Raw genomic sequence first — 27,917 nt, 5'->3', positions numbered from 1 at the left:
TTACTTGCCACAGATAGCGCTGGAATCTATTGTATAATAAAATACCGGCATAACGACAAACTTATCTGCAGGGAAAATTTTGAAAATGGAATTTGTGTCGAAGGATTACACAAAAAACAAAAAATAAAAATTGTATACAGCACTCGTACGACGAATTATTATTATAAATAAATATAAAAAAAAGGAACTAAGATATGAATCAAGGTTGCGAACTCCCGGCGCTCTTCGACACGGTCTCTCTCTGCCTTGTTATTTCTTTAGTTTCTTAAGTCTATTTTTTTTTTATTAGTAAAATGAGACACTCGAGTAGGAACAATGTTTACATTTTTTCAAGGAAGGGAGGGGTTATGTTGCTTGAAGCTCAGCTCCGGAAGTAGTACGAGCTTGAAAGTCATTTTTGAAATGACTCCAATCACTACGAGTTGGCCGATAGATGGAAGCTCTCACCGTTGTGTTTTTGTTTACAATTGTCGATATCTCCGTTTTTTTACTTGTGCAATCAATTGAATTACCCTTGGTCCGATCTCCAGTAAAATGTGAGATAACTTAAATTGTTACATAACTTAAAACGATCAACTTGTGGCTGTAAAAGTCTGTGAATAAATTGTGTCCGATAAAATGGCCACCTGATGGCGCTCGATTGTTTAGACACGTGTTGGATTTTTATCATCGTCTGCTAGAATCGCCTGTGCCGTCGAGAAAGTGCACACAGTAACAGTCTTAATCTTTTCAAGTGAAACATAAAATTGGTAATAAAAAATGAGTAGCAGGACTTGCGTGCAAATTGTTAAAAGATTTACCGGAATGTGTTGCCCGTTCGAAAGCCGCCATTCGGTTTACAGCGGACCCCATTTGAGAGGGGAGGGGCCATCATTGGGTGTAGTGCACCGGGAGGCAGGAGAAGAAGGGGGGGTCTGAAAAATCGTCCTGGCCATGCCCCCTTCCATTTTTCTCCATGGTCTCTCTCCATTCAATCCCAACTCTGCGTCCCAGTCAGATCTCCAAGTCTTTCGCTCTCCTTCTTCTCTAAAAACACAATTTCAAAGAAACTTGAGCACATTTATATATTCCTAATCTCTCATCAATTATATGAACTGAACTGCCATTCAAAAAAGTGTCCATCGTGTCTGTGCCCAATTGAACCCAACGACAAGTTTGACACGTCTTAATAACACTGAATTGGAAAATTTTATTTTGGGAAAATATTAATCAAGTGAAATCAACACGTCGATAACCGGGGGGATTCGCCATTTTTCTGTCGCGTGGTTAGCGATTTCAAGTGACCGGATTGCCGATTTTGAGCCTTGATTTTTGGTACGTAAAATTTTCCTTATTTTTCTTGTTTGGTCGTTGGGTAAAAAAAAAAAAAACGTGATGGAATTTAAATGACCCCCATGTCCAATTTTGACGGCCATATTGATTGTTTACTTTGTGCTTCGTGGCAAAGCAACGCAGACTTTGCGCCGTTCTTTACATAACACATACGGCAACCAGACTCACACACATGTTGAAATGGCCAAACGAGTCAAAAATTGCCGACTAGTACAAGATTTCCTTGTGTGGATCGCTCCAATGGCTGCCATGTCTAGACGCAACGCGACACTTTTTCTCTAGCTTCGACTTGGTCGATACATTAGATTTGATTGAATTTCTAGGAGAGAAGGGTGTACAGTATATAGTTTTGTGTGTGTGTGGGAAGAAGAAGAAGAGGGTCCTGTCACCGAGAGAACCGTGTGAAAAAACGGGGATCTCCCTTTTATGTTTTGGCGACCTCTCCGTTTCTCCCCCAAAAAGTCCTGACCTTCTCTTCCTTATCTTCCATGAGCCTACATGTTTTTATTATATTTAAAGTTAACTCGTCTTTCGAAAAAAAACTAATTTCACTTTGATAGTATGACTCGCCAGGACGTTAAGTCAATTTCCGACTGATTATACATTTGAGGTTTCCTCGTCAAACCACGATATAATCATTTCGTCATTGCAGCAGCTCGAGAGGGTTTAAAAAAGGGATTTTGGTTATTTAGTTTCCAGGGTGGAGTGTTTTTGGTTTTCGGCCAACTTGTTCTTCATTCATGGTCTTTTTTGTTTTTAACTTTTTCAAATTTGAATTTCCCCTATTTAGACACTTAACCGACTGCATTGCTGCATAATTTTGTAAGATTCTTTCACCGACAGTTAGAAAAAGCAAATCGATGTAAATGGTAAACGATGTTCATGCAACATCGTTCTTTACTTTACTACTGCCCCATTCTAAATTACACCAATCGTTGCAAAATCCTTTTTAAAAAAATTAATGGATCGTGTCGTCACTGATTCTTTTTTATGACGTCGACTTCCCATGATCCGATCACGTGTCCTTTCGTGATATGACGTCCGGTTTTCACTCCATTCATTTGATTTTTCTTATCTTATTGAAAATATTTCATTTTCAATAAAGTTTGAATTACAGCGACTCGATTTGTCAAATGTGTAGGAATAGGGGAAAGGTTTTTATCCCGCAGTTGACATGGCACGACATGTTGGCAAGAACCGTGAGAGGCGCGTCTCGTGAGTTGCCTAAAATGGCGGCGGCGGCCATTTTGTTTTTTTATTCCCTAGTGGCGTGTGTGTGCCAGAGCCAGTTTTGTCTTTTTATTTTCGTTCGGGAGAGACTTTAGACGTCATCACTGCCGATTATTATACACACGACGTGTCTATACGTTGTGTGTGTGTGTGTGTGTGTCTCTGGCGTGAGTCCGGATATTTTCCTCGATTAATCGCTGAAATTCGCTGGGCATTTGATCAATTACAGTCTAGTTGTTATCTCGATGAGATTTCTTGTGGAAATTTGAACTGCACGAGCTTCTTCTCTAAGCCGAAATGATGAACAAGTGACTTAGCCATTACCTTCGATATCTGGATGCTCGTCAATCCCGCAGTTGGCACTCGAGGAAATGGATCTTTTGTTTTTATCAGATGCGGAAGTCAAAGTGAGAGGGTTTAGTCTCGATTGAGACACATGTGCGTGTTGCCATGGCCTGGTCTTGTCATAACTAAATTACATTCAACAAGCAACTTTTTTTATTTTTTTATTATTAACTCTTGTGCGACTGTCTGTATGTCTGTTCCCCCCATTCCCCATGTGGTGGCGCCCTGTTTTGTCTGGCCTTTCTCACATCTTTCTCTCTCTCTCTCTCCCGTCTGTTTGATTTCACTCATTCTCTCTTACCCATGAGTTTTTATCAGCGTATTATGAGCGCTTGTGTCAGTTTCCATCTCGTGAATGCAGACGACAGTGCCCCCACACCAATTTTTATTTTTAAATGGCGTTCGTTCATTTTTGGCCTCCTGGGTGGGTGGAACAAATATCACGCACTGCGCAAACTAAATCATCTCTTCCACGAATTAACGTCTACCAAAATGTGTGATCCGTTAATCTCGATGTGCGATAAACGCATTTTTTCATCCAAATTGTATTGCCATCAGCGATTAAAATTGGACTTGGGATTTTTAAGTGGGCAGTCAGTCGGCGGTGTAGAGAGGAATGTGTGTTTTCGTTATTGGCGGTTATTTGGGCTAGTACAGTTTTAATATTGACAGATAAAAACAAAAGAAGTAGGTTGTAAAAATATCTAGAAAGGTAAAAGAAGAAAAAGTTTTTATTTAAAAGAATATAAAGTTTCCATTGATATTTGTTTGACCTGGTACGCGCTTGTCGGGCAGATGTTTGACCGGATAAGATGACTGGACAAAGTCTTTTTCTCTCTCTCTCTTTTTCCCTTGTATGTATATTTTTCCTTCTTCTTCTTCCTCACCTTTATTTTCCCTCTTTAAGGCTCTCTCTCTCACTATCTTTTTCCTCCGCACTCACACCGGAATGCTCCGTGAAAAAATATATAAGGGGAAAAAACAGGCAAAGGAAAGATGCAGATACAGTAGATATGACCCCCTCTGTCCTTATAGCCCTGTTTACTAACACTCCGCTTCCGGGGGTGTTGGAAAAGAGAGCTTTGTGGGGTTCCTCCTCTCTCCTCACACAAACACACACACACTCACAAATGTTTCCATTTCTTATCCCCCCTATTCATCCATTCATTCATACATCTTTGCCAAAGGAAGGGGAGAGGAAAGAGCGAAAAAGAAAAAAAGCAGTTGGAACAAGCAGAAGCAACAGCTGCTTGTGAGCTAGAGGATCCGATCGGACTTTTTTTTCTTCTGGTGACTGGAACAATAGACGCGAAGATGTTTAAAAGGAAACTACTGGAACTGGAAGTTTTTGAATGAGAGACGTTAGAATTGTATAGAAACGGCTTCCTCCTTTTTTCTGTGTTTGTTCAGTCATGGAAGACTTGCTGGGCTCCATCTGGGCTCTTTCATTCTGAGATTCAAGACGGACGCTTATAGATTTTGATGGTGACGAATCAATTCAAACTGAAGCCAGTGAACACGTTGATGCTGCCGAGTAAATTAGGAGCCGTTTTATTGATTCATGTGTTTGATATTTGTGTATAATCATCTGTGTTTATCGAGTCGATTATTGGATCGTTTTGGCATATTTTTAATCGATTATTTACTTTATTTAGGTGATGGCGATGTTGACGAGGCGGACTGGCTAATGCTGTGATGGTCTCCTGGTTGTTGTCGGTGTAGGAGGCGACGCAAAGGAGTTGGGGAGTGTCGTCGTCATCTCTGAAGACGGAAGTTCCGGCTGGTGGGCCCCCGCACGTTCCACCCCGTCTTTGAGCACAAGAAGCAACAAAAATAAGTCATGCCCAGCACTGCAGGATCGATGGCTTACAAAAAGTCTTCGATGTCGTCCAAAGTCGTCGTTGTAGGAGAGCAACAACAACAACAGCAGCAGCAGCAGAGGCGTGCCATGGGCGATTCCAGTCATTACGAAGAAATCGCCCTCATCGGCAATGGTACGTTACATAACAACTAAGTGAAACAAAATGGCCGACATAATCCCAAACGAGAGTCGAAGGGGTTTTTTTCATTTTCGGAACACTTTGCTCGAATTTATTCATCAACTTGTTTCCGTGAAGCAGAGTTTTTCTCCCCCTTTTTTTGTGTGTGTCGTTTCGGGACTTGACGTGGACAAATCGCCTCCCCAACACATTCTCGACATTCACGCCGAGCTGCCACCCACACTAGGACATTTTTTGTGTGATAATACAGTTATATCTTTGAGATAGAGAGATAGAGGAGGCAAAGAGCTTTTTGGGGGATATCAGAACAGGAAAGTGAGGAATGTCTCCTTACGGGGTCGTAGTACACGTATATATATAATAAAGGAGCCATAAGAGAAGCTAGAGAATAAAAAGCCTACTTGTATTTCTTTTTATTATTATTACGTACAAGTACAGTAGGTTGCGCAACCGTTTTCCTCCCTTGTTCCCGTTAGACTTGTAGTATTGGGGGGTTGATTCAATAGGGATTCTATATATATATATAGGGTTTCTTATGAAAAGACCTATTTCTATACTAGGTTAGGTCTATATGTGTGTATACTTGCTGTGTGTATATATAGATATAAAAATAACTACCCCCACCAGAAAAAAAAGAAGGGGGGACTTGTACATCGGCTGTTCTATATAATAATAAAGTATGGCCATGTAAGACCTAGCTAGGGATTTTTTTGGCATTCTTCTTCTTTCATCGAATTTTTATTTAGGGCGGTTTTTTTTCCTTTGGGTTTTTTTGGGGGGTTTATATTAGGGCGAAGGGGGGGTGGGGATGGCGTATATAAAATAAAGTAGCCGAGGAATGTGTATATTTTGACCTGAACTGTTTTTACCTGGGAGAGCAACAAAGTCTTCTTGGCCAAAAGTTTTTAATGAAAATTTCAAAATCCCCGAGCTATGAAGAGATGTTATTAATGTTGGTTTTTTTTTTACTTTTTTTTGGCTACTTCATCATGTTTTTGCATCATTCCAACAGGTAGACGACGGATTGCAAAAATTGGAATATTTTCATGTTTACCCCAATCACCGAGAAATTCGGTTTTTCGCCCTTAGTCATTGCTTTTGGGTATAGACTTTCGGTTGAAAAAAGATTTTGGGGAGGAATAAAGAATTCCACAATACCGTCCCTCCTCTCTGTACTTCTATACAGAAAACTATTGGTAGGGATTCAACAACAACCCCCCGAGTTTTCCCCCCTCTCTTTAGGAAAAAAAAAGAAAAGATCCATCTTCTTGTGAAAGAAGGTTCTTTGCCCTCGATATCCCCTCCTCTTACTTTACTATTTTCTTCTTCCAGGGGTGCACATCATTGGAACATTATTCTGCAAAAATATCAGAGATAGAAAATCCCCTGGTGGAAAAAAATAGTAAAGTTTTGACGTTAAAGAGGTCAGACACATTTTGACGTATTTCCCCAAAAGTCTAAAGAAAATTCCGTTGATCGTCCATCGTTTGATCGATTGAGCTCCTAATGGATCTATAATGTGTTGCCGAAATAACACTGAATAAAGAGAATCGTGAGCGGATAGCATTTCCGATGGAATTCGCCCAGGAATTTCTATACCGAGGCGGGGGATGCGAAATGAAAAGTCAAATAAAAGGGCAGACATTTTTTCGCTTATTAGTCGTAAGAATTTTGACGATTCCCTGCGGATCGGAAATTCCAATCGCGAGTTCCGATTTCTCCAACAAACAAAAACTATAAAAAAAAAAAAACGAAGGGATCGGTGTCAGCTGTTTCCGGTTCAACAAGTTTAGGGTCGTGTACATTTCCCCATCTCTCACCCCCCTCTTTCTATCATGCGTCTGTTTTTTTTTTTTTTTTTTTTAAAGCCGTGAGTGAATTTGAGTTTTTTCTCTTTCGTTTGAATGACGCGCCAACCCCCCTTGCTTTCTCTCTCTCCCCTTGTATATACACACATAACACCTGGACAGTATTTATAATAAGCACATCCCTCATCAGAACCACATCTGCCTTGTGTGTCAACCGTCACGTGACTATATTACTTGCCTGGGTGTATTGCGTGAGCACCAGCACTGCACGGCCACCTCATTGTTGTGTTAATTTAAAACCCCCATCAGAGAGAAAAAAGGAGGAACGAGGTTGAGAGAGGAGATTCTAAAAGGAGAAAGAGAGAAAAAACACATACACATCTTTTCGGGAAGGACACGAAAACATCTGCTACCTCGTTATTACTCAACTGTTGGCCTTTGTCTCCTTTTTTTTTTTTTTTGAAAAAGAAAAAAAGGGAGACGGGGGGGATTCGCACCTGCCTGTCGGAATTTTCTCGCATCTTTTCTTCTTCTTTTTGGCTTTTTTCTTGGTGTGTTTTTGTTTTATTTTCTGGCCTCGTCGCCGAAAGGCGACCCTCATAGACGATAAGAAAGTTTTATTCTTCTCTTCTTTTGTGTTTTGATAGACAGAAAGAAGAAATACGACAATTGTTCAGGGGGAGGCAGATGGGCGCATTATCTTTGACGCTTTTGTCTATTCTGCGAAATGATTTCGTTTGAACTTTGCGTTGTGGTTGTGCCGCGCGTCGTTAATCCCGAATCTTTGCTCATCAATTCGTTTGCGATCCACTCGACGTCTCTGATTGTCTTTGGCCACTCAGACTCGAATATCTTTTGAGGTTAAATTCAATTTATTCGATTGAAATGCGGAATGATTTTGCAGACTGATGTAAAAAAAGGAGCCTTCGCACATTGTTCGTCCAGTTAACGAAATTGGAAATGTTGGACCGGTTGAGGTCCTTGGGTCCTCTATCTGTGTCTCTAGTTGTCATTAGGTGAATTCGTTGTTATGAGACGGACATTTTCAGACATTTGTAGACGAAGATGAAACCTGTTTAATGCTCGAAATCTCTTTAAATGTCAGACTGATGAAATTCGTTTTCATTGGAATGGTTTTGCCTGTATCAAGTCAATTCTTTTTCCTCGTTCAAGGAGAATGGGTGGGCTATTCACTCATGTGGATGGCTCCAATGACTAGAATAATCCACACGTTGTTCATCCAGTTTGCGAAATTGGAAATATTGGACCAGTTGAGGTCCTTGGCAAATGTTGTGCAGGTTGTCTGTGTCTCTAGTTGTTGTTGTGATTAGTCGAATTCGCTTTTATGAGACAGACAAAATAGACAGACATTCGAGACAAAGAAGATGAAACCTGTTTAATGCTCTAAATCTCTTCAAATGTGAGACTTGATGAAATTCGTTTTCTTCTGATTTGTTCCATATTATCGACCTCCTGCAGGCTCTTTTTTCTATCCTGTATCAAGTGATGAGATTCCTCGTCCGAGGTTGGGTGGGTGGGTGGCTTTTGACTCCTTTTCGTTTAATCTGGATGGATGGGAATGAGGACTGGAATGTTGGCAATGTCCGAAAAACTCTTTTCAAGATGCTGGTAGTTAGTTATAGATTGAGAGAGAGAGAGAGAGGTTCAGTTCACCCCCTTTGGCGTCCAATGATATATATTTATTCCATTCTTTTTATAACCCGTTCCAGTAGTCACGAAGCCGTTCCAAAAGTCGCAGCTATTTGCATTTGCATAACATGTCCAACTATCCGTGACGAGGCCGTCATTTCTCTCTCACTTTTTTGTTTCTATTTTTCTGTTTTTTGGTTTTGTTATTTTTGACTGAGCAATTTTGATGATTTATTTCGTTTGATTTGTATCGCGCGCATAAAAACAGGAGCCTATGGAACGGTGTACAAGGCCCGGGATACGGCCAACGAGGGTCAAATGGTGGCGCTTAAGAAGGTGCGGGTGCCGCTGACGGAAGAGGGCGTGCCCATGTCGACGCTCCGGGAGATTTCCCTACTCAAACAGATGGAAAAATACGAACACCCCAACATCGTCCGGTAAGTCAATTTTTAAAATTTAAGCATCCCACCTTCTCTTTTGAGTTCAAACAATTGCGCATTCCTCCTCCTCCTCCTTGCTTTTCATTGCGCTTGCCAAATGTCCCGACACGGACTTGACGGCTCAATTTTTGACTAAGGCCATTTGCCGAGCCAAACAAAAGAAATTCTGAAAATGCTCCGGTGCGGATCCAAAAGTGCGGTGGTCCACACCAAACAAAAATTCCTTGTAGGGACCTCCTCTCTTAAAAGTCAAACTTGAGACTAGACAAGAGAAATAGTTTTCTCAGTCTAATAATAATAACCAACTCAATTCTTTTTTTGGCGTATTATTTGTTTCTTTCGGTGTGACCCCGTCCCGTCAACTTTGAACAATAAAGGCGCCATTTCATTTCATCATTGTAGAGAGCTCTTGATTTTTCGTAGATTGCTGGGGGGGCTTCGGTCTGTCGCATTTGAATAGAATTCGGGGTGGCTTAAAGTTGAAAATAAAAATAACCTTTTGAAAGAAAAAAGAGATAGACACAATCCTGTAGGTAATATAACACAACAAACATTGTTGTTTTCTCGTTGTCTTCTTCTTTTTCTTCTTTTTTAAACAATAAAAAGAAGAAGAAGAAATAATATTCGCTGGACCTGAACCTGCCATTCGGGTTCGTCGTTCTTGAAGGACCTCCTTTTGTATTCGAAAGTATTCAATCACACACTCACACAGAGACAATAAAAAGAATGTTATTTGATTATTATTGCCTTGGCTTGCGATACCTGGTGATGATGACGGCCATGATTGTCACAACAGCCACCCAAAAAAATAAAATAAAAACCAGACTTGTTTTTTTTGTTTTTTTATTTATTTGAACCGAAAACAATCGGGAAAGGAATTTGGTTTTTCTTGACGAGACAAAAAAGGGATTGAGGGGACAATGAATGAACATTCTCTTGGTGACGTCACGTCTCTTTTTCTTTTATGTCCTCTTCTTCTTATATAGACTGGAGAGACAGTTTTTGGCATTTACCTTTAAGCTTTTCTCCTATATACCCTCACGACATCTTATCCACTTGAATCCTTTCTCTTGTCCATTAACGAAAAAGACAAACGACCAAGTCTTTTTGCAACGACTGACTGATGGCGGATGATGATGATGGCGGCTCGTTGTTTTTCTTTAGCTCTTGTCGAGTTTCAGCTTTCGTTACGGGCCTTTTACCTATTCGACCACCTTCGAATGGAATTTGTCGTTTCCCTTTTGACAAACGAGAAAATCAAGTCATTAAACCATTTGATTGATTGATTGATTGTAATCGTTGAAATCCAATAGAGATATACTTCCACCCCGTTTTTTTCTTGTTTAAATTGTGTCCTCCTCTTTTACGGCCGTGTGTCTTGTTATGGAGAGACTCTTTTGAGCGTGGGAAAGTGGAGAAGTCACTTTTTTGACAACTATTTAAAAAGGGAAAAGAAAAACTCTTGTTTCCATTTTGAATTATTTTATGTCGAGCCCCTTTATTATTATTACCGGTGGTGGTGGTGGTGATGATGATTATTATCGTGTCGTAGTAGGTGCCCTGTGGTTTGAGGCTCATTGGCACGTCGACTTTAATAATAATCGTGTGTTGTGCAACCAAGAAGTCTTGTGAGATGATGGCCGGCCCCCTGCCAGTCCCAGCTTCTTTTCCCTTCTGCTCCTTTTTCTTTATTATTATTATAGACTTGTAAAAATGGAAAAGGAGTTAAAGGAGTTGTGGGGGCGCTGGTGGAATGTTTCGTCTCTCTGTAAGACGCCTACCAATTGTTGACTGTGACGGCGGCATTCCTCCACTTCCTCCTCCTCTTCACCGTATGATGTCGTTATATGTCGTCCGCTTACACACACATTTTTGTTTTCAATTGAAAAAACTTTTTCATAGTGGGAGAGAAAGAAAGATTTACATTTTTAGATTGCCTCATTTTCATTACCGGTGCAGTGCGGTGGTTTTATTTTTGGGTGGCTGCACTTTTTCCCCTCCATTTTTATGAGGGTTTCCTTTTTTTCTTTCCCGCGGTTCATTCATATTTTCTTGTCCAAGGGAAGTTTACAGTTAAAGGGGCAAAAGTTATTTTTTTTTTTTTTATATTTAAAAGGAAAAATATTTATTTATTTATTTATTTATTTATTCGACTTTTTTTTATTTTCCAAACAAATTCTTGTTTGGCTCACTATTCATGTGTTGTTGTTGCGTCCGTGTCAAGCATTTTTTCCACTTCTTTATGCATTTAAATGGAAAAAGTTGACACAATCCGATACCGTTAATCATCAACGATTCAACAACAACAACAAGAGCCCCCGAAAAATGAAGGAGGAGATGAGGGAGAGAGATGAGACCATAGCTTGTGACCTAATAGGGTTCTAGGGGGCTTGCTTTTGAGGCAGAGGGATATCCATCTGTCACGGGAAACAGCATTTATCATTCATAATGCTTTTGAGAGAGAATCCTCCGTAAGATGGATGGAGCCGGAGCCACGTTCCGATATATTTATTTTTCCTTTATTTGTGTCCTCCTCCTGTCACATACCTGGTCTCATTTAATTTTTCTTTTCTCAAATAGGAAAAATTGGGGAAAATCCTATTTGGCTTTCAGAAATATTTTTTTTTCTTTTCCCTCATTTTTTTTTTTTAATTTTATTTATTTCTTTTTAATGGCGAAAAACACAAGAAATGTTTATTTTCCAAAGAAAAAGAAAAACACCCCCAACAGAAAAAAAAAATTCCAAATAAATTATTTTGACGACAGCTGTTGAGCGCTACAGCTATAAAGATGCGCACAAAAATCTATCGGAGAACCCAAAAAAAAATTTCTTAAGTCTTTTGCGTTCCATCACGTTAGAACCGGTTTTCTTTAGATATTTTATTTATTTGAAATTTTTTTTTCTCTCTCTGTGGGCGAGGGGGGCACAGCCCCCCGCCTGGTCTTGCCCATCTGATCGTAATCCGTAGATAAAGATTTAATTAAGAATAATTGATTCCAGCCGTCCATTTGTTTTCCCCCCTCTCTTATATTGCGTTTCTAAAAGAAGAAGCATAAGAAATCTTTAATGATGCTGTTTGTAAAAAAAAAAAAAATAATAAAGTGGTCGGTCCATCATTTTCCAACTAGACAAACTGACGGTGGATGGAAGCTGGCCGCGCGCTACCTTCCAAAACATTTTTGAATTGCCGTGATTATTTATAACAACAACAAGACATTTAATAGTCTAATAACGAGCGACCAGTCTTCTTTTTTCTCTCTCTCTGAACGATGATGTTGTTATTAGCCTGTTTTTGTGTCTGAATGATTCATAATCGTTTCGAATTTCGCGCTTCCTTTGTTTTTCTTGCGTGATGTTTGTTTTTGTTCCTCGAGCTCATTTTTATTCGTCTAGACTGGCGGTACTTCTTCCATAAGAGAATTTTTTTTTGTTTTTTATGAGGTCGTAACAAAAGAGACGTCAAAAACAATAACGTGTGAAAATTTAAAATAGAGAGAAAAAAAAGTGTCCATTCATTCAATTTTTTTTTTGTGTGTCAAAACTTCGACGTCCAAGAAACGCACATGGAGAGAAATCGCGCCTTGTTAATGGAATATTGGTATAGTGTATAAGATGTTGAGAGTGCCGGCGAGTCCTTGGCACCCAAGATCCGCCCCGCTGTTTGACGAAATCGTTCTTTTATTATGATTATGATTATTATTCGAAAATCTTTTTTTCTTTCTCCGCTTGTGTTTTCCTTCCAGTGTGTCAACACGCTTGATGTGTTGTATAAGCTCTGCCATAGACGATGATGAAGCAGGATCGCGGCTAGTCGGGGGTCTCTCTTTATGTATACTTTTGTTTCCTAATTACAAAGCAGAGCGACAGGTTCCAAGGTAAAACGTAATCCAAAGAAGATGAAAAAAAAATGGGATAAATCTCCTAGAAAAATAAATAAATTTCCGGAAAAAATATTTTTCTGTTTTCCAAGAAAAAAAAAAAAGGTCTCTCCCTTCATCTTGGAATATCGAAATAGGTTGCTCTTTTTTTAAAAAAAAGAAGAGGATAGAGACCCACCGACAATAATTAGAGAGTCCGAAAAACGCCATGGAACTAAAAAGAAAGTTGAGATCTTTTTATGTTTCCTCCTATATATATATATTTTTTTTTAGTTTGGTTCCCCCCCATTTTTAATGTGTTTCTTATTTTTATTTCATTCCATTCTTCAGACTCTTGTTTCCCCTCTTGTCTACAAACTGTTCGGCTCTTTTGTACTCGAATGTGTGACACAGACTCGCAACATCCAATCGTTTTGTTTGTGAGGGGAGGAGTAATCTCCATCCGAATAGACGTGTGATTTATTTGTAGTTTACACTCACGAATTGTTTGGTCGTGATATTGTCCCCCCCCCCCATGGTTGCGGTTTCCCGTCCAACACACACACACACATGGAATTAACGATCGAGCCTAATGAACCAATCAGACACTTTTTTTTTACTCTCCTCATTTCCGTCCGGAAAATCCTGAATGGGAGAAAAAGTTTCATCATTATTTATTAACAAAGGGAAGCTCTTTTTTTCCGATTGTTAATTCACCCTCCTCATATAGCTGGGCCCTTTTTTTAAAAAAAAAAAATTATTTTTTATTTTGGAATGCGCCATTTCACCCCTGGAACAAAATAAAAATTGGCCGGTCATCTTGTATCATCGATAGTATAAGTCTCTATCGTTGTTTTCTTGAAAATTGACTGAAAAGAAGGGGATAATATTTTATTTTTTAAAAGGAGAGAAAAATGCGTCGTGGGAAAATGAATTCCAAGTCAAACATTTCACGACCCACACACACAACACACAATCAAACAAGCAAATCAACACGCGTCTTTAAACGCTCGCGCCCTTTTTTTTTTTAACTTTTTCTTTTTCAGAATTTTCTCTTTTTTTCTTTTCTTTCTACAACGTTGACACATTTCTCGGCCCGTGTTAGTTTTAACACCTCCTATTTTGCCCGCTAGTTTTGAAAGTGGGGATTTTATTATTTCAAACAAGAGAAGGTGCATATTTTCTCCTCCTCCTTGGTTTTGATTGCATCCGGCCGAAAGCCATTTTTCTTTGAGCAACGAAATGTCTAAAAAGTAAAACAAAACCAAAAAATAAGACGGACATTCCTTAAAATTTTTATTTTGGGCCAGAGAGTCGCCACCGGTTGTTTGCATTCTTTAGAAATTATTATTCCCTCTCCACCGCCAAGTAGTAGTACACAACACCACAGCTCTTTTCATTCCAACTGCTACTCCTTCATCATCATCTTGATGTTTTTTCGGTTCATTCTGACCTTTCCGGCGCACGTGAAAGACTCTCTCTCTCTTAGTACTGTCCGCGCCCTTGTTGCTCTTAATCATATCCCCCCGCGCTCAGTGGAAACATCCTCCTACCTACCCCTATACTCTTCTCTTTTTGGGCTCTCTGATTGGTTTGTTATTGTGTGTTGAATATGTTTAAAAGAAAGAAAAGAAACACATTCCAATAGATAATTTGAGAGAGTCGCTCTCTTTTCTTTTTACTCTGCGGGAGATTTTCAATAATTGAAGAACACACTGAACTGGACTGACCTGAAAGTTATTTTCATTTTTTCCTTCGTAGCACCACTGCAATCAATACAACAGTCAACTTGTTTCCTCCTCCAGTCTCTTGAATTGTCCCTTGTACAGGAGGTCGGCAAACAGCAGGTGGGGGGGTCAAACGGTGGAGAGGTAGACACAAAAAGAAAGAAGAAGAAGAAGAACACAAAATCTTGTCTTTTTTTTCGTTCCCCCACCAGTTCCTTCTTGTTGTGTCTTGAAAGCCGCCCGGCTTGTGTTGTGCCGCCTCTTGTCTGTAACCCCGTAACAGAAGAGCATTCCATCTTGTGATGGACAAGTCAATGGCGGAGGGGTTTTTAGCTATCGGTGTATGCCAGCGCGTGTCACGCACAGCGGGAAGTGCGGGAGCTGCCGCTGAGAAATCGAAACAAAAAATAAAAGAGAAATAAAAGAATTTGTTTTTATTTTATTTTTCTCCCAAAAAATAAAAATTTCCAGTAAAGGAGAACTAGTTTTTGGGTGATTTTCTCCACTCGATCATCATTTGAATATTTCAGAGAAATTGTAGCCAGCAAGGGGGGGGGAGAAATAACCAGAAACGAGATCAAAGATTGAAGGAATGTCTATATAGTAGGTGCGCACTATATCTCCGTCTGTTTTTCGAGGGCCGACAATCTGTGCTTGACCACGAGCTCTGATTCAAAACCTAAAAGAAGGAGAACATGTTTTTATATTTTTTCGCATTCTCGTGATTTTGGAATCGCATCAAAAGTGGACGAATTTGATGATTTATTGCCAGATTGGTCGCTGGTAGCGTTACGTCATTACGACATAATTGTCGTCTGGTAGCTGCTGGATCGTCTGCATTCTTCTTCATTCTTTTTTGGGGTTTCGATTGGAATGCGATGGGAATTCTTTTCTCGTTTCCCGATGCCCCTTCTTGTTCCAACTTGTTTTTCTTTTTGATTCGGGAGAGAAAGAGATAGCTCTTCGATTGAACGGGAGCTCTATAATCACGAACACACAATGTGTTGGCTCGTTTTCTTTTTTTGTCTTGGCTAGAATATCGATGGCCCCCGTGTGTTTGCTAATCCTCCATACAGGTTTTATTTTTCTCTCTCTCTCTATTTTCGTGTCTGCGTGTCTTTTTAGAGAGAGAGAGGGAAGGACTAGGTTTGGCGCAAAAGCGTCCGCGTGATTAATGGACCACTCGGGAACACTAACTCGTTATTCCATTGGTGGGGGGGCTGTGTGTGTGTGAAGGGGGGGGGACTATGAAAGGGACTAAGAGATGGATGGCTGATCTTAATGGATTGGCTCCTCTCTCTCTCTCTCTGCGAAATAAATAAAAACCAGAAAACTCTTTTTCGACCGCTGTCGACCGAGCACTCTAACTGAATGACATTCAGACAATGTCGCCACATTGGATGACGAACTCGGAGTCGGCAGGCAGCAGCAGTAAAATAATGGAAAGAAGAAGAAGAAGAAGACTGCTGCCGGTGATCTTGATTGTAACGCTCGAGCTCATTTGAAATGCCCGCCGCGTACGTACCACCCAAAAAAAAAAAACAATCGTCTGAAATTCTTTTTCTGTCGCCGAGTTATTCCCCCCATCGGGTGGAATTTATTTTCCTACTCTAACCAGGTTATAGCGGCCACTACTGCACACACACACACAAGAGTGTATGCGGAAATTGGATGGATATGAAGTTGTAGAGTTACAAGGGAGAGCAAGTAGTTAAGGAACTATACAGGGATTCTTTTGTAGATCTACAAGTTGGTGGAATTTTAGATTTGTGAGGCGCAGGAAGTTGTTAAACCATCCCCGCATTTGGCTTGCCTCTTTATTTTCCAAATGGAATTATGACCGCCCGAGTCAGTTGGAAACAATTGGGTCTTTTGAAACTGGTTCAACTGGGAAACTGGAATGCGCGTACGGAAGAGAAACATGTACTACGTGGAGGATTCCTGGAAGCTTTGCAACTGTAAAAACGGACTCTCCCAAATAATATATTTCATAAATCAATCGGTAGTAGATGAAAGACAAAACTGGGCGAAGATAGTTTCCTAGCTGCTGCTGCTGCTGCTGCTGGACGTGAAGAAAGGAGAAAATGTTATCTGATGAGGTCGACAGACATGTTTGTTTTTTAAGTGCTAGAAGTTGTTGTCGTCGTAAGTGGTGAGGGCTGGGCATTTTTCGACTGCTTCGTCTTTTGCTTTTGTTTTGGCTTCCATATTTTTTCCTCCCCCCCTTCAGGATCGAGTGTACTTTCTATTTGAAGAAAATACTTTTCTTTTTTTTCTGAATGGAAAAAGTCGAGTAAACATCTCTGAGGAGATGGACGCTAGACCTTTCAGCGCGAGCGGAGAGTTTGTTCTCTCTCTCTTCGGTGGTCGGAGGACCGCAGCGAAGAGGAGAACCGCGGGAGAACACACAGGAAATGGGGCTCCTCCTTTCGGTGTACACTATCCCCTCTCTCTCTCTCTCTTGCACAGCGAAGAAGGGCCCCTTTCTATAATAACAACAACCCCCCACTCTATGTAGTTTTGACCCCCTTTTTTCTAGTCCGTCCCTATACTTCGGCATGACTGAGCTCTTCAAAAGGATGGAAGGCCAAAACTTTTTTATTTCTTGTAGGTATACGTATATATATATACCCTTAGTGTTTGTAATGTTCCATTTTCTTAGAGGGGGTTTATATTCCATGGGCCGAGTCTTTTTTTTTTTTTTTCTTTTTGGGGGGCTATTTTTCGGGGTCCCATCATTCACAGAGAAAAGCCCGAAATGGTCCGTCTTTTTTTTTTAGTAGTTTGCCTTTTATATTATAGGAAACCCAGCCCTGCTCTTTAAAAAAAACTAGCGGCTTCTTTTGTTTCAAATATATATATATAAAAAGAAACACTGCCTTGAACTTTTTAACACACTAGAAATTTTTTTTTTTGGCATTCCACACGAAATAAAAATTTAAAAAAAAAGAAAGAAAATCTTTTTTTTTTTTTTTTTGTCGCCAAGACTCTGGACTTGACTGGCCACTACTAACTAAAAAAGGAAAGAAAAAGGAAAACTGGTTCAGAGAGAAGCAGTTTCCTTCTCTTTTGTTTTTAATGATCGATTCTTTGCCACTCTGAAATCGAGTGTGAAGTGACTCGTGTTTCGGATCATTAAAAGCTTTTTTCGGTCGAGGATTTATAGGCCCATCGCCATCATCCACACACACACCATTCTCACAAATGTATGTGGAAGAATGTGCCAGAATGGATGTTTTTCTCTCTCTGGTGGAATTCAATACCAGAGGGGCAATAGTCTAGTGTGCTGATGGATTTTTTGGGGGGCTATTTTGTGTGATGGATGTATTTTTTGTTTCCCCCTTACTAGTGATTGAATGGAGACCGGCCAATGCTCAAAAGAAAACTTATAATAGAACTCGGGTCTATAAGAAAGAAAGAAAGAAAAGAAAAAATTGTTTGTTAAATGATCGTCGGATCGAATTTCTTTCTCACTATCTTCTTACTTGCTCGGCCTCTCTCATCTTCAATGGAGAAGAGGTGAAATTTGATGATGGGTGATATTTAATTGAGATGAAGTCCTTGATGGACGGCGGACCGATCCTCCCACCGCAACTTCTTCTTCTGCACTCGAGTGACATGGCGCCATCTGCCGTTTTCTTTTCTTTCCTTTTGTGTCGGTCCTGTGATTGTCGGTTGAAGCGGAGGCAACAAGAAACTACTATTGTCCCCGGACAAAAATTCTCCATTTTGTTTAGTTTCCATTTTTATTTCCGTGTTGGCATGTCAGCACTCTTTGATAAACCCCCCAAAAAGAAATAGAATGACGACCGGTATCCAAGACAACAACAAAAAAAGCCAAGAAACTTGATAACCATTTTTGACGTTAGCTTTTGTCTATCTATCTTCCAGGTTGTTGGATATTTGCCACGGCCCGCGGCTGGAGCACGAGCAACAGTTGGTCCTCTACATGGTGTTTGAGCACGTGGATCAGGATCTTGCCTCGTACCTGGAACGGTGCCCATCACCTGGTCTCGGAGCTGAACGCATCAAGGTTCGTTCAATTTTTTACCTCTCTCTTTCTCATTTTTATTTCACTTTGGAGATTACCTTTTGCGTTGGAAGAACACATGTGTCTAATCTCGATTGGAAATTTGGTTTTCTTTGTCTTTGGCTAATGGATGTCCACCACACTCTCGACTCGATGTGACCACCTGGCAGTACTTGATGTATCAGATACTGAGCGGAGTGGATTTCTTGCACGCCAACCGGATCGTCCACAGAGACTTGAAGCCCCAAAACGTGCTGGTCACGGCGGCTGGACAGGTCAAGCTGGCGGATTTCGGATTGGCCCGCATTTACGACGTTCACATGGTTCTCACTTCAGTGGTGAGTGGCAGTTTTGTCTTCACATTCTTTAATATGGCGTTTTTTGTTTTGTGTGTGTGTGACGAAATGGAGTGGGTTGTGACGTCGTGAATTTTGCTCCAGGTGGTCACGTTGTGGTACCGATCGCCGGAAGTGTTGTTGACGACGAGCTACGCCACTCCGATCGACATTTGGTCGTGCGGATGCATCTTCGCCGAACTCTTCCGCCGGAAGCCACTCTTTAGCGGCCAATCGGAAGCGGATCAACTTTCCAAAATCTTCGAGTAAGCCTACGGCCAACAGCTCAAGTCCCCCAGCTGGATTGTTTTTCTTTAATTCCGCTATTTTGTTTATTTCGACAGTGTGATTGGAACGCCTTCGATCGACGAATGGCCAGAAACGTCGCTACCCTGGAACAATTTCGCCAATCGGCCGCCAACGTCCATCAGCAACGCTGTGTCTTCATCCGAGTTGTGTGATGCGGGTGCCGAGCTCCTGGAACAGATGCTGGCCTTCGACCCGGCCAGGCGAGTGACGGCCGCCGAGGCCCTGCAGCATCGCTACTTTCGCGAAGACGGCTACACGCCCATCACTTTCTCGCCGTCTTCCACCTCTTCTCTTTCGAGCAGCAGCCCAGTGGCCGATTCCGCTCGATCCGACACGCCCGTCCCCATGTCCTGCAGTAGCAACGACGACTCTGGCCACTCGTCGGCTGACGGCCAGCTACCCGAACCCGACAATTGACTCGTGGAACTTTTTTCTTTTTCTTAATTTTTTCACGCTACCTCCGCCCTTCTTTTCTATCTGTAACTTTGATTTCCATTTTTCACCTGGGGTGAAATTCCTTTATTTCCCGTTTTCTTTGAACCCCGTTGGTCAGCAGCAGCAGCAGCAGCAGTACTTTTTTTTGTTTTTCAAGTTTAGTTTTCCCACAACCCCCGAAACCAGCAACAACCAATGCAAAAATGTCTAGAGTACAACAACCCATAACAGCCACAGCAGTTTTTCTCTTTAGTTTCCTTCCGTGACTTCACTTTCCAGCTCATCCTCCTCCTCACACGCAATTGGGTTTTGCGTGTTAACCAAACGACAACGAAAATGATAATCTTGTTTTTTGTTTTTTTAAATGACTATAAGGGAACGACTGTGATAGTTTGCCGAATTCGCTCTGCAGAGTATCCGGCGGAACGACAGATGTCAACCTCCCCTTCAATTTAACCCCTTTAAAATATCATTTCAATTCTAAACTTGAGCGATCGTCATTCCATCGAATCGGTCCGTTTACTCGATTCAAATCATGTCCTTAAATCAAATTTTTCCCCCCAGCTTCTGTTACTTTTCCGAGACTCTCCGGTCCCTTTTTTAAACAAGAAACTTACATAAGAAGGCCGATTTCTCATCTTACTTTACCAACATACCCACTTACCCATTGAAATAATAATTTTTTTTTTTCCCCCACTTTTACTTTCACTCTACAATTGCGAAATAAATTATTATTTTTCTTTCTTTCTACGAATGAATGGGCGTCGTTTACGAATTACAATTGAATCATGATCGTGTTGCAGTGCTAAGCCGATTTCGCCCGCCACAACAACCTTGTACTTGTACCTTACAGTGTTCGCCAAATGGAATGTCATAATTTTGTTTGTTTTTTTTTTTCTTTCTTTTCTTTTTTCTGTATCATACTACTTTATGTTCTGAATATCATCTAGTTTTCTATGGCCCGTTGTACAGCATTGAAAATAACTGGACAGAAGGAAGAAATCATTTTTTGACAATAAGGAAACCGAACCTCTTGCCACAACAACATATCCGCAATCTACACATATCCTACAGGTCTCCACATCTCTCCAACTCGCCCTGACTTCTGCCCACATCCTCACAGTCTCATTGAAACTTTCTACATATCAGAAAAAATTACAGCCAGGTTACAACAGTCTCAACAACTCAAAGTAGTCTCCTTTTTTATTTATTTTTTTTTTTTTTGCTATTAGTCGCCCTTCACTGGCGATCCGCCATAATCGAGAAAATATAGAAAAAATCCAATTTCCTACGAAATATTCAATCCGTTCTCAGCGCAATATGTCACTCACAACTCAAACCTCCATCCCTCCATATCCCACCCACAGCCAAGTCAGTTAAACCATTATTTTTCGATTAATTCAAGGAAAAAAATTAGTTTACAGTCCGAGCTACAACAAATAAAAACCACACCACCTAAGTCATCCCCCAACATATTTTTTTTTTTATTATTATTTATTTTTTAATTATTCTCTTTTTGATTGAACACGATCAGACTTTCTTTGAAATCGACCTCGCCTTTCGTTGGACGATAAACATAAGTAAGCCAATAGCCCTTCAATGACCAATAACAACTTATTATTCTCTCCGACCAAAATGCGTTAACCGCCTCGTTAACCAATCGCGTTGTTGTTCACAAATCGCCGTGTTCTGTGATTTTTTTTTTTAATGGTATCTTGTACTATGTAACTTTTTGTCTTGAAGCAAACAATCATGTGCCCTGTACTTGCCCCTTGATTCAAATATGATTGACTTCACACCCCCACGGACATAAATAGGAAATGTCTCCATCCGTTTTGGTGCTGTCTGAAATAGCGAAAAGGGAGTCTTAATTTCTTCCCGTGTAATTTTACATCGAATTTTTTGTTTTTGTCTTGGTTATTTGTGCGTGTAATTTTGTTTTTCTTGTATCCATTTGGAAATCGCCCGATATCTTGTTAGTGTCTCGATTTTATATCGGCATTTTTCATGTACGAAATCGCCGATGCGATGACTTAAAGGGGGGGATGTGCGCCATACGCTACAACGACGAGATCCGGCCGAGTAAAACAAAATCGGCCGGATCGGCAGTTGGAATTATATTTTATAAAAACTACGTAAACACAATGTTTTTAAAAAAAATTTGATTTTTGAATGTTTTGTCATTTTTTTTTTTTCATTTTTGTCAAAATTAATTATGCAAGTATATATATATATATATATTTGTATAATCCATGGTAAATACACGTGTTGTGATGAGGAGAAACGAGCGGCTTGTCACTTGACTTGTTGGGGGTTTACGTGAAAGGTGATCGATGATATTCAAGAAATCCCCTCTCGCGATGGGAAAAAACCTGGCAGAGAGCTCCCTCGTCTCTTTAAATCTTTTGCCAACTCACGAACGAATGTTGTCTGTCGTCTCGAGTGGGTTTTTTTTTTTCGGAATGAAAACAACAAGATGAGAAAGTCCCGCGCGGGCATCACGTTGCGATTCGTGCACCTTTGCGCTGTCGCCGCCGCCGCCGCCTTTTTCATTGAGATAATCCCGGCTAACAACGGGATTTCCCTTATTTCTTCATTTGTTTGTTCTGTTTTTTTCTTTCTTTCTACCGTAGACGAAATTCCTGGGGAACAAAAAAAAAATCAAAATTACAAAAATTTACATACGAAAAATGATGTCATTTCCTTTTTAATTTTTTTATTTCTGTACGGGGAATAAATTAAATCACACGATTTCTCGTCCACTCTCATTGATTTATTTTTTTCTATCATCATCATCATTAATCATCCTTGTTATTTTTTGTGTGGTCCATTTATATATTGAAACGTCGGCTTATCATGACCGGGCAGAAATAAAAAAAGGAAACTCGGTAGATGGCAACACAAATCTACCCGTTTAAATACCCGATTTTTAAATTTCTAATGCCGTAATGCGTAGGCTAACACACACACACAGACAAAAAATTTTCCGGAAAACACCAAGAGGAAAAATGTTCTCATGACAAATCGATTGGACACACACACGCGGAGTCTGTCATACTGGGCCTTGTGAACTGGAAATATCCAGTTGGGATTAAATCAGAAAAGAAAGAAGCGATTTGGGGGAGAATAAATAACGAATGATTGCATAATACCTGTTAAAATAGGCTCTCTCTCTTTTTCCCCATTTCCTTAGAGAACTGTCAAAAACCGTCAGGGATTTAAACCGTTAAAAATGTGTGGCAGCTGACCACAAAATAGTAATATCCTGAGATTTCTGATGGCATATATAAATATATCGCTTACTACCGTGATGAATTATCTAGTCTACGTGGTGTTACACTGCACGTCATTTCAATGGACTCGCGTGTACATTATGGGCGAAAGAGATTTTCGGTGAATTATAATATGTTCCTTATTAACTTGATACGCGGAGAACAGCTCGGAAAACCTTCTAGCGTTTATTTATTTTTAGAAATTAACAAGTGAGCACACGCACTATATACAAATGACGCGCTGGGCGCGCAATTAGTTCCCGTCGTGACTCGTTACCGCGTGATCTATTCCACCGGTGACTCTTGAAACGCATCAACAGATGCAACACCTGCCCCCCCCCCTAAACTTTGTTATTTTATAAATAAATTATTATGATTTGAGTTCATCATGGATTCATGAAGTAATCTTCTGTTTTTCAACTCGGCATTATTATACGCTGCACTAGACGCCGACAATAGTTGTAACAGTAGTAGTCGACATGTTTATTTATTTATGAAGATCTTTAGATACCGCGTGCGCAACCAAAGCTCACGACAGAATAAATCAAATGGGTTTTTGTGTGAGGAAGGATTCAAGCGGCGCTGCTCTTCTTCCATTTCATCCGGCGATTCTGAAACCACGTTTTGACCTTCGTGATACAAAAAAAAGAACAAAAATAAAATGATTTGATAGCGAAAAGAATGTTAGGGGGATGGTCTTACAAGCTATTACGTAGAATGGGTTAGCTAACTCTAACCGTTGCACCCTTTGTGTGTTATGTCACCCTTCCCGACCACTTTTCTTTTTTCTCGAATTTTTCCTACCCTTACTCCTATTGTTGATGTTCCATTTTGGCATCAGTGGCCAGTAGTTTGTCTCGTTGTCAAGTGTGCAGGTGTTGTTTTTTTTACTCTGCGTTATTTTAATTGCAATTTCCGACCAGCAGAATTTCAATAACTATTTCCAGCTGTGACTCTATTCTCTACTGGTGCTGCATGGCGATTATGGTGTGCCATAGATTTAGAGTGTGTACATCTATCTACATTTTGACCAGGAACAACATCCTTTTCGGTAAGTCTCCATTTAATTCATTATGAAATAGGCCCATTGCAAATTGTTCATTTCCTCAGAATTCTTACTTAGTAGATTAGAATGAGACAGTTTCGACATTCGGTACAATTTGCCAACCAAATCGTATAATCGTATCCCTAGTATAATATCGAATAGAAAAGACCGAATCAACAATGAATAGACAACACATTCGTTAGGTAAATAGTCCTGACTGCGAGTCTGTTTACCGATCAAAGTAGTTTCTCATCGCATGATCGCGTTTACGTCATCAAATTGTGCACTGGCGTGTCTGGCAAAGTAGCTCCACAGCTATACATTGTGTGTTAAATAACAATCTGATATTCCTACATGTATAGACTATCAGCAGTGTGTATAGAGTTGGCAAAGCTTTTTTCCAGGTCAATGAAAAAAAGAAATAATTCCAACCAAATGAACCAAAGTGGATCTCTCTCTTTTCTAGATGTCGGACTGGACTGGACGTGCTGAAAAGTTGCGAACGAAAGTTTCTATTTCAATCTAAATATTTCTTTTTTTCTTTTCCGGGAGATTATTTGTTACATTATTTATGGAAGGGTGGGCATAACATGCATCAGAGCTCGGGCGATTATGGTGCTGCGTTAGCTTTTATATATATTTCTATTGCACACCTGCAAGACGGACAAATTTAGGTGGCGTGCCAAGTCGATCCGTTCTCCCGCCGTCAAGTAGTGTTGTGTCTGGAACCGCTTCTCAAGTTGATTAATCTGACCGACTGGATTGATCCCAAAAAATTATGAAAAGTATTATAATAAGTTTCCCGGGAACTCGTCTTGGCCAATACAGAAAAAAAAAAAACAAGTTTAAATTTAACACAAATCAAAATTTTTTTTGGGAAGGGGGGTTTTAGTTTTTTAATTTGACGTGCGTGTAAATAATAATAAATAAATATATAAGAGACGGACCTGTGAAGACGGTGCGGATGCGTCTCTTTGGTGGCCACGAACCGCAGAATTTCGCATCGGCTCGGATGTAAATCGGCAATGGAACTATTTGATTAATTGCGGATTAATTTTTATAGATTGAAACAATTTTGTCAATTGAGAAAACTGCCTGGTAGCCTACTAACCTTCTGAATTGTGGGTTCGGTCTTTTTTGTTCTTCCGGTCGATGCCATTTTCGTCCTTGTGAAGTAACACTTTATCCTGGTGATGGTTTTCGACGTCGATGATGACGGTCACGTCCGTCTCTTCCGTCTCTTTACGACCGGATTCCTTTTCTCGCTTGGCGGATCTTGTTTGGCTGCTAACGCAATCGTCGTTATTAGGATCGTAATCGAGTAGATCTTGAATGTTAAACGATCGGACCGGCATTGTCGACGGTGGAACGACAACTCATTCCGGCCGGATGAAATTTGTTCACGCGTCCGTAATTTTCGTCCCTCCCACCGACTTGTATGAAACTACGACTAACTTGTCTCTCTTTCCCCTCTTTTAACAAATGTGACATTTGCATCTGTTGCGTCACATCACGCGCGGACGTCGTGAAGCATCCTCATCCGCGTCACTCAGGTTCTACAAACGACGCATCCGTCGTCAGGGTCAGGTTATAATCCGCCCTGGTTTACACGTCTCTCCGGGCACATCACATACGTGAGAAATGAGAGTAGTTGAGATTCAGCCCCCCCCCCAAAAAATGAAATGAATTGACCATTGAAACAATTCTGAATGGATCTCTGTCGTTCTTTTTTATCCGCATTACTTCATCATCATCCGTCTTGGAAAATTCTCCGTTTTTGCATTTCAAATGACAGGCGTGCCGTATACTATAAGATTGTTTTTTTTTTTTTTCACCGAGTATACATATCCAACAGTGGCTTCTGTTGGGAGAGCAGCTACCTGCAATCCGGATGGAAATGCGCGGTCACTTGTTACTGACCATTAAACAGGCGAGCAGTCACGGGTGGAATACAGTACCCACCAAACTATTAGGTACACCCCCCTATTTTCAATGCATTCTTATGGCACTACGTGTCCTAGAAAAATGCAATAACTCTTGAACCGCTTGGGCTAGATTTTTTTCCTTTTGGCCCTGAGTAGATCTAATGATGATCTACATTTTTTCTACACATGAAGTTGTCGTAGGATTAACCCCCACGGCGCTACGGTATCGTTCAGTTTATTAGGTACACCCGTTTTCCCCCCCATATGCGCCGTGTTAAATACGGCGTTTTCAAAAATTTACAAATAATACTAAAAATCAAGCTAAAATCTTTTTCTTTGTGCCAAAAGATGCACAATTCTTCACTCTATACGAATATAAAGAATGATTTACAATCAAACCAACTCAGAGAACCCTTCCCTATACCTCAAAGTTTTCCACTTCAAAATTTGTCGAAATTTCTAATGCCTATGGGGGCGACAGTGCAAGTGTGTAGTAAAAAGTACAAATTTTGAAGTGGAAAACTTTAGGGTATAGGGAAGGGTTCTCTGAGTTGGTTTGATTGTAAATTATTCTTTATATTCGTATAGAGTGAAGAATTCTGCATCTTTTGGCACAAAGAAAAAGATTTTAGCTTGATTTTTAGTATTTTTTGTAAATTTTTGAAAACGCCGTATTTAACACGGCGCATATGGGGGGAAAACGGGTGTACCTAATAAACTGAACGATACCGTAGCGCCGTGGGGGTTAATCCTACGACAACTTCATGTGTAGAAAAAATGTAGATCATCATTAGATCTACTCAGGGCCAAAAGGAAAAAAATCTAGCCCAAGCGGTTCAAGAGTTATTGCATTTTTCTAGGACACGTAGTGCCATAAGAATGCATTGAAAATAGGGGGGTGTACCTAATAGTTTGGTGGGTACTGTATGTATCTTATAGACTTTTCCTCTCAACCCTTCAAGCTGTCATTCTGTAAATGTCGGAAATTTTCTTGGGGGGCTGTTTCTATATATATTTTACAGACTTTTTCATATTTTTCTATTCATCCCGAAAACAGGTTTTTCGTATAAACTGACGCAGGGTTATTCATATATACGTTTGTAGCTTGCTGATTGTGTCTAACTCGCCATGAAAGTTTGAATTGTTTGGCTTTGGCCCTTCTGGCACTTTGGCGCTGAGCGCGCGCGGTCAATGCTTCCAAAGAAATATCTAGACTATTATACCAGACGAAATATATTATCAATAATAAAACACGGCACTTGTACCGTGCAAGGTGATTTGATTTCCTTTTCGTTTAATGATTTCCTTTTGGTCTCATTCCATCACGCAACGGGATTTTTTTTTATTTATTTTTTTTTAATTAAGACGAAAGGAATTCGTAATTGCCGCGCAAATCGTGGAACATGGTTGCCTCTATCTGCGAGGGGCTTTGGTCTAACAACTTGTCGTTAACAACTTCTGGAGTCTGAGGAAACCGGTTGACATGATATTTGTGTCAAAAATTCTTTAAAAGGGCGAGACTGCAAGGTCACATTTCGAATCACCGCTCTTTTTGGCTCTGATTTTCTTGAAGTTTAATAATAATAAGATCATGTAGGCACGATAAAATAAATGCTTAGCAACGATAGGTAGCCTAAATAAGCCTAACCACATAGATTTTGTTATCGGAATGTGTTGTTTCAAAAGTGTGTTTCAAAGGTTAGTTTCTTTGGCGAAGCCGTTCTTTCACCTCTGCTCTTTTCAAACTATTTACCAGACTAATCAGATGGCAATCACTGTTGTTTTGTTGAACTGATTGCTCACATTTTCTAAAATAACTATTCCTGAATTTCTAAGCGTGTCTCTGCTGCGCATAATTCCATTTCCAACGAAATGCTTAATTTATTTTTCTATTGGATGGAATCAAGCGCGCACTACATTTACAATCTGTTCAAGTGAAAAATTCTTCAATTGAACAAAAAAAACGAGGTGTTTATTGCTGCTATATCGCCTCTTATTGTTTTCGCTTTTTATTCCAGAACAATAATAAGGGATGGATGTTTGTGATTATGGCTGTCAAGTATCCTTCACATGATCTCATAATTATCAACTCTGTATCCCATATCATTTGTTTGCCAACAGACTAAAAATGTGTTTCGACCTCACTCTAGTCCATCAGTACCTTACGTCAATAGTC

At 40.2% G+C, this 27,917-nt stretch overlaps 2 protein-coding genes across 2 annotated transcripts; one reads left to right on the top strand and one right to left on the bottom strand.

Moving 5' to 3' along the window:
• Nucleotides 1-719: 719 nt before the first annotated feature.
• LOC124343690 (cyclin-dependent kinase 4-like) lies at nucleotides 720-20,797 on the top strand. Its single transcript, XM_046797121.1, has 7 exons — nucleotides 720-1,314; nucleotides 4,563-4,901; nucleotides 8,634-8,802; nucleotides 18,282-18,423; nucleotides 18,591-18,758; nucleotides 18,861-19,021; nucleotides 19,100-20,797. Exons 2-7 carry the CDS (start codon nucleotides 4,748-4,750, stop codon nucleotides 19,479-19,481), a joined length of 1,176 nt encoding a protein of 391 aa, XP_046653077.1. The 5' UTR covers nucleotides 720-1,314; nucleotides 4,563-4,747; the 3' UTR covers nucleotides 19,482-20,797.
• A 2,502-nt stretch (nucleotides 20,798-23,299) lies between these two features.
• On the bottom strand, nucleotides 23,300-25,239 carry LOC124343806 (barH-like 2 homeobox protein). The gene is made up of 4 exons (XM_046797295.1): nucleotides 24,928-25,239; nucleotides 24,764-24,847; nucleotides 24,470-24,573; nucleotides 23,300-23,400 (listed from the first exon to the last, which is right to left on the bottom strand). Exons 1-4 carry the CDS (start codon nucleotides 25,169-25,171, stop codon nucleotides 23,344-23,346), a joined length of 489 nt encoding a protein of 162 aa, XP_046653251.1. The 5' UTR covers nucleotides 25,172-25,239; the 3' UTR covers nucleotides 23,300-23,343.
• Nucleotides 25,240-27,917: the final 2,678 nt, after the last annotated feature.

This window comes from Daphnia pulicaria, chromosome 6, assembly GCF_021234035.1.
Source record: "Daphnia pulicaria isolate SC F1-1A chromosome 6, SC_F0-13Bv2, whole genome shotgun sequence".
In the NCBI taxonomy this organism is placed as follows: domain Eukaryota; kingdom Metazoa; phylum Arthropoda; class Branchiopoda; order Diplostraca; family Daphniidae; genus Daphnia; species Daphnia pulicaria.
Note: the sequence above shows the minus strand (reverse complement) of the source record. Positions and strands in the feature narration are given on the sequence as shown.

Bases quoted from the DNA above. Each gene is read 5' to 3' on its own strand.
- LOC124343690 (XM_046797121.1), top strand. From the start codon at position 4,748: ATGCCCAGCACTGCAGGATCGATGGCTTACAAAAAGTCTTCGATGTCG. The intron at 4,902-8,633 runs GTACGTTACATA...GCATAAAAACAG, and splicing joins AATCGCCCTCATCGGCAATG to GAGCCTATGGAACGGTGTAC. The intron at 8,803-18,281 runs GTAAGTCAATTT...TCTATCTTCCAG, and splicing joins GAACACCCCAACATCGTCCG to GTTGTTGGATATTTGCCACG.
- LOC124343806 (XM_046797295.1), bottom strand. From the start codon at position 25,171: ATGCCGGTCCGATCGTTTAACATTCAAGATCTACTCGATTACGATCCT. The intron at 24,574-24,763 runs GTCCGTCTCTTA...GGATCAATCCAG, and splicing joins CATCCGCACCGTCTTCACAG to TCGGTCAGATTAATCAACTT. The intron at 23,401-24,469 runs GTGTGCAATAGA...TGTATCACGAAG, and splicing joins TAAATTTGTCCGTCTTGCAG to GTCAAAACGTGGTTTCAGAA.